Below are 17,006 nucleotides of genomic sequence, written 5' to 3' on the forward strand. Positions count from 1 at the left end.
CGGTCCCGCACACCGTTAGGCCGTCTTCCGCTCACGCCCCAACATCATGCAGCCCGCCTCCAATGTTGTCGCGACAGGCGTGAATGGAGGGATGAATGGAGACGTGTCGTCTTCAGCGATGAGAGTTGCTTCTGCCTTGGTGCCAATGATGGTCGTATGTGTGTTTGGCGCCGTGCAGGTGAGCGCCACAGTCTGGACTGCATACGACCGAGGCACACAGGGCCAACACCCGGCATCATGGTGTGGGGAGCGATCTCCTACACTGGCCGTACACCACTGGTGATCGTCGAGGGGACACTGAATAGTGCACGGTACATCCAAACCGTCATCGAACCCATCGTTCTACCATTCCTAGACCGGCAAGGGAACTTGCTGTTCCAACAGGACAATGCACGTCCGCATGTATCCCGTGCCACCCAACGTGCTCTAGAAGGTGTAAGTCAACTACCCTGGCCAGCAAGATCTCCGGATCTGTCCCCCATTGAGCATGTTTGGGACTGGATGAAGCGTCGTCTCACGCGGCCTGCACGTCCAGCACGAACGCTGGTCCAACTGAGGCGCCAGGTGGAAATGGCATGGCAAGCCGTTCCACAGGACTACATCCAGCATCTCTACGATCGTCTCCATGGGAGAATAGCAGCCTGCATTGCTGCGAAAGGTGGATATACACTGTACTAGTGCCGACATTGTGCATGCTCTGTTGCCTGTGTCTATGTGCCTGTGGTTCTATCAGTGTGATCATGTGATGTCTCTGACCCCAGGAATGTGTCAATAAAGTTTCCCCTTCCTGGGACAATGAATTCACGGTGTTCTTATTTCAATTTCCAGGAGTGTATTTATAAGCCTCTGCCGACCTGATCAGATGTCTTTTTCTTTCTAGCAGAGCACATGTGTAATACCTTAAGTTCAATCTATCCAGTCCCCCTTATAAATCTCCAAAACACATACAAAATTAAGATACGTAACATTCCAAATTCAGTCTCGTAGAGCGTCAGTATTGTGTTTCCTTGTTGATAACACGCCCGAAGATCCAAATGGCGGCTATTAAATCACACACATACACACACACACACACACACACACACACACACACACACATACGCCCTCGCGCGGTTAGAGGCGCCATGTCACGGACTGCGCAGACCCTCCTGCCGGAGGTTCGAGTCCTCCCTCGGGCATGGGTTTGTGTTTTGTTCTAATCATAAGCTAGTTTAATTAGTGTGTAAGGCTAGGGACCGATAACCTCAGCAGTTTGCACACACACACACACACACACACACACACATACACACACTGTCTAATTAAGTAACTAACGGCGAGGAACACGTTTCACCTTGCCGAACGGTCAATCTCCTCGATGTTTAAGTTAGAAGCTGATTGTAGTTAATCTGCGGAATAAGGGAACTCCCACAGCGTTGAGGACTAGGTAAGCAGTATAGATAGGGCGATTGAGTTTTGCAACATCTGGACATGTGTCCGGTTGTGTAAGATTTATTTTGCACACCTAGTCAGCAAACTTTTCTTATACCAAACAGTGTGTTAATAGTAGTGTACTGAAAGTGATATTACGACACAGCAGTTTCATCTGTTCATTACACTGACTGGGAAATCACTTCAAGTTTTTAAAAAAGCAAATGTGTTTCGAAATGACGATGTACGACTCTCTTAAAGATACAGATCAACTGTATTGTAATAATGAACAACAATAACGGGCTCATAATTATATTCGTAATCTAATGTGGAACTTTTGCTTGATAGTGACCCTGACGTCCTTTGGTAAAGTTAAAATTAATGTGCGATGGTTTGCTTGATTCCAGGCGGTCTGCGACGCTGCTTATTACCGTGTGGGTGTGCCCATTGGCTACTTGTTCCCCACTTTTGTATTGGAACAACTGGACTGATGGTATCATCTGCGAGGTGGAGGCTGTTGTTCCTGTAGAGTTTGTGACGGCTATAGGCATGTTGACGCATGCCAGTATCATTATAACCGTCACCGTTATTCATTACCGTGTTCACAGGTTCGTCCCACACTTTTCATAATGGTCGTAATAAAGTGTCGGTTTAAGTGACAATAGTATCACTTCATACGTATATTCACTATTTAGCTGGGTATTTTCGTGTAAGTTGCCATTTTATTTAGCTAAATACAATGTGAAGAGAGAAAATGTTCGATGGTGTTTGTTCCATACTGTAAATATTGTGGTTTTATGTACAAATTCATCTGCTGTAGTGTGGAAAGCTGACGCGATGTGTTATCATCGATTAAGTCTCCCTGGTTTCAGTCATAGTTCTAACATCCGACCTCGATGTCTTCGACTCTGTTTCGCCTCTCCGGGTATCTTCGTTTTGGAGAAGTTGTGTACAACCAAGTATGCTTACCTCATTACCAGAAACTGTTTCCTTAATTACCTTACGTTAGATTTTCGCTACCGATTTTAGAAGGTCTGTGGAAACGTTGGTAGCCGTCTGTGCGTTTACGAACAACATGATGTTACCTTCCTCTTGCGGTATGTGAACCTGTCAGATTTCCAGCAATGGAAAGTTCACATGACTTGGCGATCATTTAAGTTTTCTGGGTTATGACTGGTCGGCAGCTTGTTCATTATGGCACCGTTGTCGATGCTTTGTGAATTTGGGTGGCAACTGAATGGCGCTCTATTCATCTGAAGCATATGCAGATTCTCTTTGATTACCTACCATTTCATTTAGAGACACTGATTACAGCACATCGGAATTCGTAGCTTATTGAATTCTCATAGATCATTTATTGTTTCGGTATCTCATTGATTTGGCTATTGTTATACACCTAAACTATGCTATACAGTTCATTTCAGTTATAAGATTAATTCTTGCTGTTGGTAGGTTCACACAGGTTAGTATAATTTTTTAAATCAGTAATGCTTCGAGGTCCACATATTCGAGAGACTTATTCAGAAGCAAAACGCCTGTTAATTTTTTCCTCTCCCTGAATAAATTTCTCCATAAACTGTGAGGCAAATCAGATCCTTTGTTTCGCACTCGTGTTATCTGGTGCTATAGCTGAAACATTTGTCAACATATGTTTGCTCTCAGTTCAGCGAGGCATGTTGTGAGTAGCTGTGTGGAGTTTGGAAAATATGTGAGAGTTAGTGACTCGTCGAAATTTGTGTGGATACTTTAGTAAGTTCATCTGCTGTGAAAGGCGGTAGTGGCAGCTCGAGTCTTGCTCCAACAGTATTTTCCATTTACAGAATTCTTTTTTTAAGCTGTCCGCAAATCATGCTTTGTGCTGTTTGTATACGTTCTCATTTTGTGTCTTATATGAAGAGACGGAAATTTCAAATTATCATTAACGGTTAACGAAAGTAAAAATCTTCACACAAGTTAGTGGTTTGTAGCATACTAGTGGTCGTCAATCCGGAACTTCAGTCATACATTACTTTGTGTTTGTCTGTAGTAGAGAACTGTACTTTTAACCCCCAAGGAGTTATCACTGCGTAACCGGTTGGCTGATGATCCTCGCTTCTGACGGGTGAAACAAGTATCTGAGTTTGCTGAGTTATTAATAATAATACAACTGTAAACACGAACGTCATAAAGTCAGTGGATTATTGTTCTTTCTCATTAGATTAAACTTAATTATTTACGCACGACCTCGCGAACCTACTAAATTTCAAATATATTGTTATTATAAAGTTATAAGCAATTAACTTATGTTTTGTTGATGTATTTAACCTGGCAATTTTAGAGCCAACAGGCCCTGCCTTACATCTAAATTCTGCTCATTTAACGTGACATTCATTATGAAAACCATATAATGAGTTACATCTAATACATAAGGGACATTCAAATGAAAATGAGTCAGATGGAGAAAAAGTAAGCAAACTGTTTATCATTTCACAACTGAGCGCCGTAACTGTCAATTAAGTTATCCCTAGTCGATGTCTTAACGGAAAAATATTTGTAGTTGTCTATGGGACCATGATCGTACCGTGGAATCTTACAATGCTACAAAATTATCGCTGGGAAGCCCTTACACATCCTCCATACAGTCCCGATCTCTCCCCATGCGATTTCAATTTTTTGGAGCCCTGAAGAAAGACATTCGTGGCCGTCGATTTTCTTCGGAAGAACAGGTGCACGCCTGGCTGCAATCATGGTTCCGTTGGCCACCGCAAACATTTATCCACGGAGACAATGTCGGTCTTGCCTCACAGTGGTACACTGGTATTAGCGGTTATGCCACTAACTTTTGAAGTGACAAACAGTAACTGATTTTTCCAATCTGTTCCATATCCATTTGATGGCCCCTTATAATTATAACATTTAGAAATTCCTGTAGTGCAGAAATAAAACGCTGTTTAAATTAGTTCTCCAACGGCCTCGGCTTTCCCATCAGATCAGCGAAGTTGTCGGGCTGGGCTAGCAGTTGGATGGGTAACTATCCGATCCGCCGAGCGCTGTTGGCAAGCGGGGTGTACTCCGCCCTTGTTAGGCAAACGGAGGAGCTACTTGACTCAGAAGTAGCGGCTCCTGTCTCGGAAATTGACATACGGCAGGGAGAGCGGTGTGCTGACCACATGCCCCTCCATATCTGCACCCGGTGACGCCTGAGGGTCGAGGATGACACGGCGGCCGGTAGTTACCTTTGGGCCTTCATGGCCTCTTCGGGCGGAGTTTAGTTTTTTAGTTTTAGATTAGTTCAGCAACAATAAAGACATATAACTGGAAAGTCGATTTAAACTTCTGGTGGTAGCAGCACTGTACATGTGAGAGGGAGTGAAAGACGAAAACAGCATTAAGGAAGTTGAAGGGGAAGAAAGTTGTGTGCCTGACGAAAAATGACAGATAAATGAGCGTAACTGGGAGAAGATGGGATCATTTGCTTTACTGTTTGTCAGAGGTAAAGACCACCCACATACGTTAATTTTTTAAGGAAATGATATTAGGGTGAGATAGTGAAATTCTTCGGCTTATTCTTAAGAGTAACTGTGCAAAGTGCAGGGTAGCTTCTTGCAAAGGCGGACGGCTGCTATAAAGAAGGAGTCTGCAGATTTTTACGGGTGGACACATCTAGGGTACTAAATATGTGAGACCTTGTGTCTCGATTATAATGAGATGACAGGTGCTTCCCCTCTGATGCTAAGTACTGGGATGCATAAACACTGAGATGCTGCAGAAGCGTACGTAGCATATGGTAGTCACGACCAAGTCTGACCGCAACCAACGTAAATGGGCGTATGAAGCAAGGACATGGTAAAATAGATGGACGTTCCAAGTATAATGAGCAGAAGCATTCCTGTTTAGTTACTAAAGTCCAGTGTTCTCACTTCTCATGCAATGTTCATGGCTTTAGTGGAGGTTCCGTAAGACGAGCGACTACACAGTATCACATTTCACATCCTCTGGATAGATGTTCCTAAACCTTTTGAGATTATAGAGGAAAGCGTAAGTTCTGCAGGTGTGGCGATAATACCTCTTTATGAACAGTAAAATATATTTCCTGGTTCCAAGACATTTGAAAAAGGTTAGCCATGACGACCACTTTTGAGCAACATCAGTTCTATAACATGATCAAACATATGGTTTCGTTACTGAGGGGATTTTATCGTGAGAAATTTCGAGCAAAATGTCGACTTGCCATGAACAGTCTCCTCTGCCTCAAGGTAGCAAGGCTATTTATGGAAGGTTCAAATGGTTCAAATGGCTCTGAGCACTATGGGACTTAACATCTGTTGTCATCAGTCCCCTAGAACTTAGAACTACTTAAACCTAACCAACCTAAGGACATCACACACGTCCATGCCCGAGGCAGGATTCGAACCTGTGACCGTAGCAGTCCCGCGGTTCCGGACTGCAGCGCCTAGAACCGCACGGCTATTTATGGAAGGATCTGAGAGGATAAGAACTCTAGATGAAAGGCCCTAAACTAAGGTACTTAGCATAGAGTGTACGTTAATGAAAATTTTGAAGTATGACAATAATAATCTTTGTATACAATAACCTTTATTATTTCATTTTTGGGGTGCCGTACCTCAATCGGTAAAAACAGAACCCTTACAGTATCTCTTTGTTGTACGTCAGCCTGTCAATCTGTTAAGACTCCTTTTCCTCGGTAATGGTTAGAGGTATTGAGTCGAAATTAACGTCAAATACCAAGGTATACGACAACTTGGCGATGTAAAAATTTAAGCTTCTAAGTCAATACAGTGAAACATACGGTTATTTATGGCATATATTTCTATACTCGGAGATTCACACTTCAAAGCCTACAGGAAACTATCTGTTGACCAACAATAATAGAAATTGAAAAGAAGCCTGGTAACACAGTGTAAGTAAAGCAAAAAAGAAAATTGTTAATTTTCAATTATATCACTTTTTTCCATAAGTTGTCCGTCTGTCTCTCTGTCCGACTGTTAAGACCCCTTTCTCTCAGGAGTGGATAAAGGTATCAACTTGAAATTTACTTCAAATATTTAATCCCACGGTGTAAAACATTTAAGATCCGAAGACAATGGAACCAAAAGATACGGCCATTTACGACGCTTATCTGATACTCGCATACTCACTATTATAGCATACAGATGGACTATTTGTATAAATAATTAATTTCCTATGGAATCCTCAGAGCGCGATTCCTACTCGCATTTGTCTGTTTTTTACGTCTCAAGTTCAATCCACAGGTTTATCCAATTCATCATCAAAGAAGAGAAATATGACTTTAACCGTTTTCTGATATCGCCGTAAGTCGCAAAGTGGATGGATCTTTATGACAGTAAACCTATGCATATTGATTTGTATCTGCAGACTTCCAGCACCCTCCAGACTTTCCAGACAATGGCCAGCCTTTAAACGCTTGTGTCTGATGGGAACAGCTTTTCAAAGGATCTGCGATATCTAGAATATGTGTAAATTTGTAGCGGATGTTCATCACCTGTGACGTAGACGAGGTTATGGAGCTCTTCGACGGCAAAACGTAAATTTTGTTGTACCAAAATTATTTTGTCTTATACTTAATTTTACCTTTCTCACAACTGCTTGTGACCTAAGGGTTTCCATATCTGAGGCATAAGGAAGCATATTTTTTAACGTGGGTGTACAAAACTTGTCCGAGAAATGCAAAATTCGGAACTGAGCCGCTGAGTCAGAAGTATACATTGCAGCCACTCCGCTGCATCACGGACGAGGACGTATTAGCCGTGATATGCATCGATAGGGCTGAAAATTGGGGACACGGAAAACAGCTTACATGAGGTATATAATTCACCTTACTGCACTGACACTCGTCGTCGAGACACACCAGAGAAGTAACATGTTGGAAGGTTAGTTTCATCTGATATTTATCATGCGATCAGATGTGGTTAGTGGGTACACACATGCGCAGTAAACGTTAAATATCTTGACTATGAATGACACGAGACTTAATTATTTTTTGAGACTTATATGGATGGTGACACAATGTAATCTAAAACTCAGACTTCACCTTCCCCAGAATTTAAGATGTTGCTCTGCACATTTAATTTTTTTTATTTTTTTCTGTAGACCATATACGAGTTGCATTTTGCTCATGTTCAATGATAACTCCTTACTGTAGCAGCTTTGACACTGAGTAATATACAACATACCATTTGTAATAAACAAGATATCAGTATCTTCGTTATGTTGTACGAAGGCTATTCGGATAGTATGGAACGATGGATCGCGAAATGGAAACCACAGTCAAAATCAAAACTGTTTCATTAGCAACGGTTAGATACACCTTCCAGTTACTTCTCTACACTGCCGCTCAGACTTAGACATCTGTCACAGCGTTGTACCAACTTTTCAATTCCCTCGTTGTAGAAGACAGCCGCCAGTGCATTTCGACAACTTTCTGCTCTGGACTGCATCTCGCTGTCTATGTCAAAATATTGTCTTCATAGCCAGCGGTTCATTTGTGCAGAGATGAGCCTCAGGGTGGCCAGTCACGGGCTGTAGTTGTGAGTGATCAAACACGTCCCATTGAAAACGCTGCAAGAGCATCTTCATTGCCCCTGCAGAGTGCTGCTGAGAATTGTCGTGTAGAACAAACCGCATGACAGTTATGTTATGTGGATATCATAGCTTCAGGTGAAATCTTTCGCCAGGACCTCATACTTAGCGAAGAGACACTAATTACTAGCCATCTTTACGTTCTCATTGTGAACTCAGAACTGAAAAAAGCGACATGATGCGATCGACGGGCATACTAGACTCAGTGCCCAACGCATCTGTGCAGAGCTTCATCAGATTTTCACTGTATTTTCCATTTCGCGACCGATCCTTCCTTACTTTCCGAATAACCTTCGTATTTCAAGGTACATCAGTGTAAGGTGGTAAATTTTTAACTGCGTGTGAATGACTCGGCTCAAAACTATAAAAGCTATATTTGCAAAGTAAATGTGTAAACTCGAATACCCTTGACATCACTCGAGTAGTTAGTTAATACCATGTCACTTGAACGTAAATTAACAAAGGTCATCAGGCACACTTATATGTGGGAGAAGTAGCATATTATGACGCTTCTGTGGTGTAAATCGTCTTTTAGAAAACAGATCACTTTTGATCAGCCTTAACGGCACAAGATATATTCCTTTATTTTGTATCAATCATTGAAGCTCGAGTATCTGGTGACCCTCATATTGAATCATTAGTAGACTCAAACAACAGCAACAGCTAACTTACATCCTCCTCACGTAATAACAGATAGGTATGTTATAGATAACACTACCAGGGAGGTAACTTTTCCCATTGCGGTATACAAAAACTTCAAACGTTTTAGTAGTATGAAAGACAAGAGCAACTAAAGTATCGAAAAGATTAATATAGTGTTAACTGGAATTCATCGCTCTAACTTCCGATACACGGAGATTAGTGAGACCCATATGCAATCCATGCGGCAGATTAAATGCCATTTGTCTGATCACGGGGAAGTCCTAGGTTGTTTTTCACGGTAGTTGAGACAAATGATGAGCTGGTCCCCAGTCTGCGGCTCAGACTTGTTGAATCTATGACTCTCTTCCATTTAAATGAATCATTCAATTTTTTTGAAATTGGAATAATTTCTTTGTCTCACACAGGCATCATATGTATCGATTTCTGTTTCGTCCGAGTCATTCCTTTGTGGAGAGTGTTTTTTCTTGTCTTACAGTGTATTTTCATTAGCACCAAACGAAAGTTTCTGTTGATATTCATGTAACACTTGTCCATATCCAGTGATTTACGAAAGATAGTGGCGTGAGTATTTGAATCATAATTACTGATCCTAACTAAATGAAGATTTTTCTGGAAAAATAAAGCTTTTATTCGTATACAGATTTGATATTATTCCAAAGTTGATCGAATTGTTTCATGCAGGTCGTTTGCAGGTGGATTTCACTGTGTGTTGCTTTCCTTGTAGACAAACTGTTTGCTTCATTTTACATCAAATCTTCCCAGTTATTTAATGTTAGTCGTTACTTCTGTTGGATTCGGACCACTTTCTCCATAGTCTCTAATGGTATCTCCCCACAAAGTCACGAAATGTTAGGTCCAAGACGATGACCTAGAACTAACAAACTAAATGTCAGTGAACATAACTAAAATAAATTCAGAGCTAATTTTAGGGCTATTTCGGAAGTTAAACTTTTGGAGAAGCTACAGCTTTGCTGCCCAAATTTAGAGTACTCTGCTAGATCATTCTTCGTAAGGCAATTTTAACTGTTTCAGGGAGGCAGTGGCTGTGAAAAAGAGGCGGCGCTGCGACGAATCGCAGCAGGTGATCTTCACACTACGCTGCCCAGATGGCAACCACCTTTCTGCTCCGAGAGCCATAAATACCAAGTCTGCTCGAATTGTTCTATACGTGACGGGGGTGTACCTCTTCTCTTGGGCTCCCTATACGGTCCTATATATAATTAAGTCATGTGGCTATTCTTCTCCAGAAATTAATGTCATTTATCGTCTCTGCTTCTCGTTTGCTAACATAAATTACCTTATCAACCCATTTTTGTATTCGTGGAATAATTCTGCCGTCAGAAAATCAATCATTAGTTGTCTTAAATGTTTAGGTGTGCTGAATAAACAGAAACATGACGTAGGTAGTAGAAGTTCTTCATCACGAATCAGCAGTGCCGTCCCAAGCGGTCCTTCAGTACACGGCATTAGATGAGTGCTTTCTTATTTAGGCTATATGTCACCACAGTTAGAAACAAAAAGTATTTATTATTCCTGAGTTAACTAAATGTGATTTTTCGGCGAGAATTATTTCTGATGCGTGTATGACACAATGAATATCACAAAACTGTGGCCGAATAAGAAAAATGAAAGAGTGCCGAAATCAAGTTTCCCGAAAAAACGGTGCTTTCTCGAAGACCTTCAGTGTATATTGCGGGAGGAGTTTGTCTTTTAATTAAATGTTTCTCATAACTATAGAACAATAAATGTTATGCTGCATTTAAAACGTAGACCGAACTTTCTTTTTTAGTATGAGACATTGCTGACACGTTTAATATCAAGACGTATTTCACGGAATTGCTGTCATAGAATGAGTCTGGCGGAACTGTCGAACTGTATGTGATCTGCGAACATCTAAGGATAGCAAATAACTTCTATAGCGGTGAATATCTTGGGAACAGTGAAAGGTTATTGGCTGAAGATGATTAAATCATTTGCGTGTCAATGTATAATTTCCTTTTAATGAGCAGAAAACAGGAAGTCAACTCGCCCCAATAATAGTACTTCTTGAAACAGTATTTTAACAGTATTATGATTTTGTCACAATTTGAACGCCATAATAAAGAAATATTTTTATATTACGTTTCTAAAGTACTCGTTCGTTCACGATGTATATATCCAGAGAGGGCATCTAAAAGCTCAATCTAATAAGTGTTTTCTCCCCAGTTCACATTGACGAATTCTTTCACGTTATCCTCTCCCTAAAATGACTGTGATAATATGGTGGTTTACAAGAACACAAATAACGCATTTATTCCGATGTATGAAATTTGATCCCAAGCGAAAATGCACTACAGAGAATGATAAATTTCCTCACATTTACATAAAAACATAGACATAATTTAAAATTAGTATTGAGCTTTTACAACATTCAGACGAAAAGAAGAACGATAATCAGTAAGTTTTAGGTTAGAAAAGTCAATCAAATTACAAATGTTAATGTTACCAGTAAACGGGTACTGTAATGATACTTTCCTGAGGCACTTAACTACTATATACGCAAATCGTCTATGTTTACTTACAGATAACCCGATGTATTTCCAATGTTGTACGTGATACATCAGCTTTATATGACGGGGAGAATTAGTCCAAATTCAGTGTATCCAAGTTAGAACAACGTGGGCTCTAAACACTGACAATTTAAGTGCAGGGAATCTGGTCTATGGTCGCTTACATGAAGTACAATATTGTACAATAACATTTTTGTACAAAGTAATTAACTGACTAATATTGCAGAAGGGCTACTGAAAGCTATCTCAACGACGCTATGAGAAAAGCTAATGTGATGAAGTATAAACACAAAGATACAACAAAGATTTTCCAAAGTGATTAAAGTGCTGGAAATGAAACTTAAGTTAATTAATGCAACAAATTTTATTCCAAAATCATCTGATTAATTGTTCTTAAGAAGAGAATAAACTGCTTTTATATTTGTTTTGTTGAAATATTTTGAATATTGCGTAATTATTCGATCTGATATTTTCTGATTATTATTAACGTGATTAAAATTAATATGACACGTAGCTCTGATAGGGGAACAATTTAGTGTCCTGGTCCAGACAAGAACGATTTTGATCAAACAAGGTGAGTATTACAATAGAAGGTCAACCGAGTGGTTATTATTATGACATTAAAACTGGAAGACTAGTGTGCCTTCTGCAAAACAAAATTTGCTTGAGTTGTCTCACACTTAGAAGGGGAGATATAAAAATGGTATCTGACGCCAGTGACAAAAAAACATCAGCGCCCACTTAATGAAGTTTTATAGCTGAACATAGGTTGTTTCTGGACTTGTATTGTTCTAAGGACCTGCTACAACACTGCCCATTTCACATTGCAGCAACATACCTTCTCACAATACACGAATGTTATATTATTTGTTTACTGGATGTGTGCCTTACAGGCACATTGAAGCATTCAAACCCTCTCATAAAGACAAACGCTTAGGAGACTGAGATGATACATTTTGTTCACTTTATATATCTTCTAACGGTATTAGAAAGACAGTATACTGTGGCGATTTACAGAGATCATTAGATATCTTATCTTGAGAGCCAGATGTTGTGGATGTTACACAAGGATAACAGACATGGCAGAACATATAATTTATACTGTGAAATAATTGTTAAATTTTATTTCAAATTTGAATAGCAATATAGACAAAAGAATAATAAGTTTACTCAGAGATATATTTTACAGAAGTAGTTGTACACTGTTTTCTACATATCTGTCTTGCTTTTTTACAAGTGCCTAGTATTTCATTTTTTCTCATTTACTGTCATACATTCAAGGAAATATTTCAAAAAAGTGAAACAAGTGTTACCCAAACCCAGAAATCTTCATATTGCTTCAGTATGAAATTTTATACCTTCATACTACATCCGAAAACAAACCTATTTTGTTATATGTACAGAAGTGAAATTTATGATCTTAAATGTAGTGAAATGAATTCTTACATGGTTACTAGTAATTCATATACTGCGTTTAGCCTCAGATCCTAGAAACATGAGAAATTAAAACAGAGGTCAGCAATGTCTGCATTATTCAGTGGCCGTATCGTCAAACGCAATGTCCATCGGATATGCATGCATGTACAGCGCTATTCAAAAAGAAGGATCAGACTTCAAACATTTCTTGCTTCCAAACTTCAAAGGTTAGAAACGCAACTCCAATGTTCCTGGTAAGAGAAAAGTTCAAATTTTTACGTATTCAATGTGAGCACCATGTGTTACACGACAAATATCAAAACGGTGGATTGTTTCCTCCCACACATGAAGCAGCTGGTCTCTCGTTATCGAATTCAAATCTTCACAATGCGATGTTGCAGACTTTCAAGAGTGTAAGATATAGTGGGGATAAAAACCCTTTCTTCTACGTAATCCGACAGATAAAAGTCACAAGGAGTGAGATCTGGAGACCTGGAAGACCAACGGCGACGGTGTTCCTCTTCTGCTCTTCCTCTTCCATGCAACCTCCTGTTATCGTGTCATTCTCTAAGCACGTCCGATATTACCTCAATGACACCATTCTAGGACGCTGGATTGGAGTAGGAGGCGCAGAAGATGATCTACATCGCCAGTGGCTTCCCAGGTCTACAAATCTCCCATATAGTGACTTTTACATGTGGGGTTACTCAAAAGATCGCGTTTTTATCCCCCCTATGCCTGACAACCTTGAAAGTCTACGACATAGCATTGTGAAGCTTTGAATTCGATAACGAGGGATCAGCTGCTTCGTGTGTGGGAGAAAATAAGCCACCATTTTGATATTTGTCGTGTAACACATGGCGCTCACATTGAATACATAAGTATTTGAAATTTTTCTTTCCAGGAGCGTTGGAATTGGGTTTCTATTTCTTGTAGTCTGGAATGAATAAATGTTTGAAATTTGTTCCTTCGTTTTTAATAGCCCTGTATGAATGAACAGACACTGTCAATGATCTACAGGAGTATTAAATTAACCAAGTGTATTAACCGACTGAATGAAAAATTTTGCTGGATTTCCTCGTTTTGGATATAAGTGCACGTGATAGTATTTTTTACTAATTTCAGCAGTCATCCTCATTTAGATCATGTCACAATATTTATAAACACTTCTTACTATTATTTGGTCCTCACAACATTTCAGATCCAGAGCTACCTATATAATTTTCTCTGAGAGAATTAACAGTATGATCACATTCGATAATAATAAACAACAAATTTTTCAGCTTCTTTCACACAACACATGTCAAACTGTAGCATGAGTAACAACCATATAGTTGACATTTCATGAAACAAACAACACATGAAATATTCTAGAGCATTGTGGTCAACGTTACTTCAACATTCAGTCTCCAGATATTTCACCTAAATTCCTTGAGGCTACATTAGAAAATCGAAGTTTCGATTTCTTACAGGGTGAATCTGTATTTGTACTCAGAGCGAATTCCTACTCGAAAATATGACAGTCTCTCCAATTGTATAGAAAATGGCAGGCTGATACAGAACCGCTATGCATGCAACAGCATGTGTACCTAATATCTTAAGAAACGGAAGGCTTAAAAACGGGATTATCCGGTGCTCATAGCTCGGGCTCTGTTGGTGATAAAAAAGATAGGGTCGGGGGTTTGGATAGGCCTTGATCTAGGGACAATTTACATACCCAGCCCAAGGATCATCTTAGTGTCACTATCCTACAGTGCAGGGTCAAAGTATGAATATTAAACACTTCCTCTGCTTAGGAAAATGGAGCAAATGCTTTGGTTCTTTTTGTATTTGATGTAGTGCACGGTGTAATTGATGGGACTTACAGAGGCATCATTAGTTCATAGACGGTTCCGTAAGAAACTCCCACAAAAAGGGTTTTATTACTATATTTTCGCCGTCAGCAGCGGACGAAAACCCAGTCGAGGATTCCTAGACTGCTATGCACAAAAATGGTCAAAGTTCTGACGATATATTCGTAAGCTCTCGATCTTGAAGAATATATCATTACACGTTTACCAGATACAGAGGTTCAATATTGCCCTACTTCTACACGTAAAAGCCGGTATAAGGCGAAATCTAAATAACAAATAACAGCAGAAAATTCCTCAGATTTTAACGCTATACTCTGTAGGTGTTTATCTAAATGAAACATCTTCCCGTTTTCAAAAAAAATTTATCCCTCACCGAGAAACACACTTTTCTTGTACGAAAACCCAGCCATGGAGTCCGAGAGGGCTACGAAAAGCAAACAACTGTAAATTTACGATGTATCCCTAAGATCGCGATCTGGAAGAACCTTGAAAATATTCTTCATAACTTTATCCTACTCCGAGGCACGGAGGATCGAAGTTACCGTATTTGTACACGTAAAATCCGGTGTGAAGTGAAAACGCCGTTTAGAAAGTGACGTATCACTGAAAAATACGTTGAAAAAAGTCTTCGTTACCATTTGCGAACCGCACATTGTAATACTTAGGACGTGCAAATTTTTTGTACGTAAGATGTTGTCTGATGTGTAAAATTAGTCAATTTTGCATAAGAAAACTATTTAATTATTACTGACGAATACACTTCTTTTCATATGAGCCAGCGGGGAAATGCTTTTATCGGAGAACAAAAAATGCGAATACATTCCGAGTTATTTAGAAGACTCTCCCAGATAATTGGGGTACCAGCTGCCGCATTCTACCTTCATCAGCACCTCTAAAAACTTTCCTTGAAATACTGGAATGCGAACAAACTCACACCTTTTTATGCTGACAGGAAGACTGTGGCAGTGGCAACGAGACGGAGAAGTAAAAAATACTGGAAGATAGTAGGCTGTGGTTGGGTGATAGAAAGAAAGTTAATGTCAGTGTGAGTGAAAGAGAGGAACAGTGGCAGTGGAACATATTTGATAGTGACAGAACAGTATTAGGAAATGGGTGAAGGAGACAGTGCCAGGGGGGAAGGAATAAAGAGAAAGAGGAAGTGGAGGTGGGTGAGAGCCAGTGGTAATGACAAACAAAGTATACGACAGGGACAACGAGGAAGAGAGAGACAGCGACGGTGAGAAGACACAGTAGCAGTAGGAAGGCAGAATTAAGGCATTAGTAGAAGAGGAGACTGTAGTACTAAGACAGAACGAAGGAAACAATGGCTGTAACACAGAAGACAATGACAGAGAGACACAAACAGGTAAACGTAGGTGGATATAAGCTTCCAGCACATGTAAGAAGGCACACTATGGAAGAGGAGGAGTTGCCATATATGTTAAAACCTGCCATAGTGTGAAAAATTTAGAAAATAAAAAAAATTGTGTAGAGAAACATACAGAAGCATGTGCGTGTGAGCTTAAACTGAACAATGGTTCTTTTATTATTGTTCCCTTGTATAGCTCTCCTCTGGGAAATTTTCAGCTATTTTTTAAAAACCTGGGATTCTTTGGTGTGCTGCCAGTCAGACAGAGGAAAGAACATTATTGTTTGTGGGAATTTCAATGCAGATTTTCTGAAAGAGTCCTCTAGAAAGCTTGACTTCGAAGTATTATTTGGATCTTTCAATTTGATGTCAGCTATTGATTCTCCTACTCGAGTGGTACAGGAAAGCAGGACACTGATATGATGTTCTATAGACCAAGATAAATTTAATCAAATAGAAACTTTTCCTGTTAAGAATGGTCTGTCTGATCATGATGTACAGCTAGTTGTAATATACACATAGCTCCATACAATAGCACAAAACAGTCCTCCAAAACACTGCATTAAATTAACGATTTAACAATAGAAAACTTTAGGGAAACCTTGCAACAGTTAGACTGGATGAGGTGAACAGGAAACCTGATGCTAATTTAAAATTTAACCTTTGCCATGATACCTTTGTGAGTATATTTGAAAACGCTTTCCCTAAGGAAACAGTGGAATATAATTTTATGAAACTACCCAAAAGCTATGGCTTACTAAAGGGTTAAAAATATCCTGTAAACAGAAAAGGGAAGTATTTCTTAAAAGTAGGAGTATTGATCACTGAAATTTTATAAAAAAGTTGCACTGTCTTAAGAAAAGTTATAAAAAAGTTTTTATGTGTGTGTATTATGTCTGAATTAGAACATCTCATAATAAAATTAAAACAATTTGGAATATTATGGAAAGGGAAACAGGGCAATCAAGAGCTCAGGAAGACTGTATTTCTCTGAAACTCAATGAATAGTTTGTTAACAGAAGACAGAGGTAGAAAATGTTTTTAATAATCATTTTTAAGTGTTGTAGAGAAAATAGTATCGAGCTATTCCATAACAAATGCAACACAGTATGCAGAAGAGGCAATACAACCGCAGTTTATGAAACT

General features: G+C 39.5%; 1 protein-coding gene across 2 annotated transcripts in view; it reads left to right on the forward strand.

Annotated features, from left to right (window-relative positions):
* Positions 1–11,614, forward strand: part of LOC126470476 (melanocyte-stimulating hormone receptor-like) — a 174,334-nt gene extending 162,720 nt beyond the window's left edge. The window contains exons 3-4 of one of the 2 annotated variants that reach the window (XM_050098344.1): positions 1,818–2,018; positions 9,706–11,614. In XM_050098344.1, coding sequence (XP_049954301.1) covers positions 1,818–2,018; positions 9,706–10,147 — 643 coding nt within the window. In that variant the 3' untranslated portion in view covers positions 10,148–11,614. The remainder of the gene's footprint in view (positions 1–1,817; positions 2,019–9,705) is intronic. The other variant, XM_050098345.1, reaches the window with a different exon arrangement.
* The last annotated feature ends 5,392 nt before the right edge of the window (positions 11,615–17,006 follow it).

The sequence above is a fragment of the Schistocerca serialis genome, chromosome 3 (genome assembly GCF_023864345.2).
Source record: "Schistocerca serialis cubense isolate TAMUIC-IGC-003099 chromosome 3, iqSchSeri2.2, whole genome shotgun sequence".
Lineage (NCBI taxonomy): Eukaryota > Metazoa > Arthropoda > Insecta > Orthoptera > Acrididae > Schistocerca > Schistocerca serialis.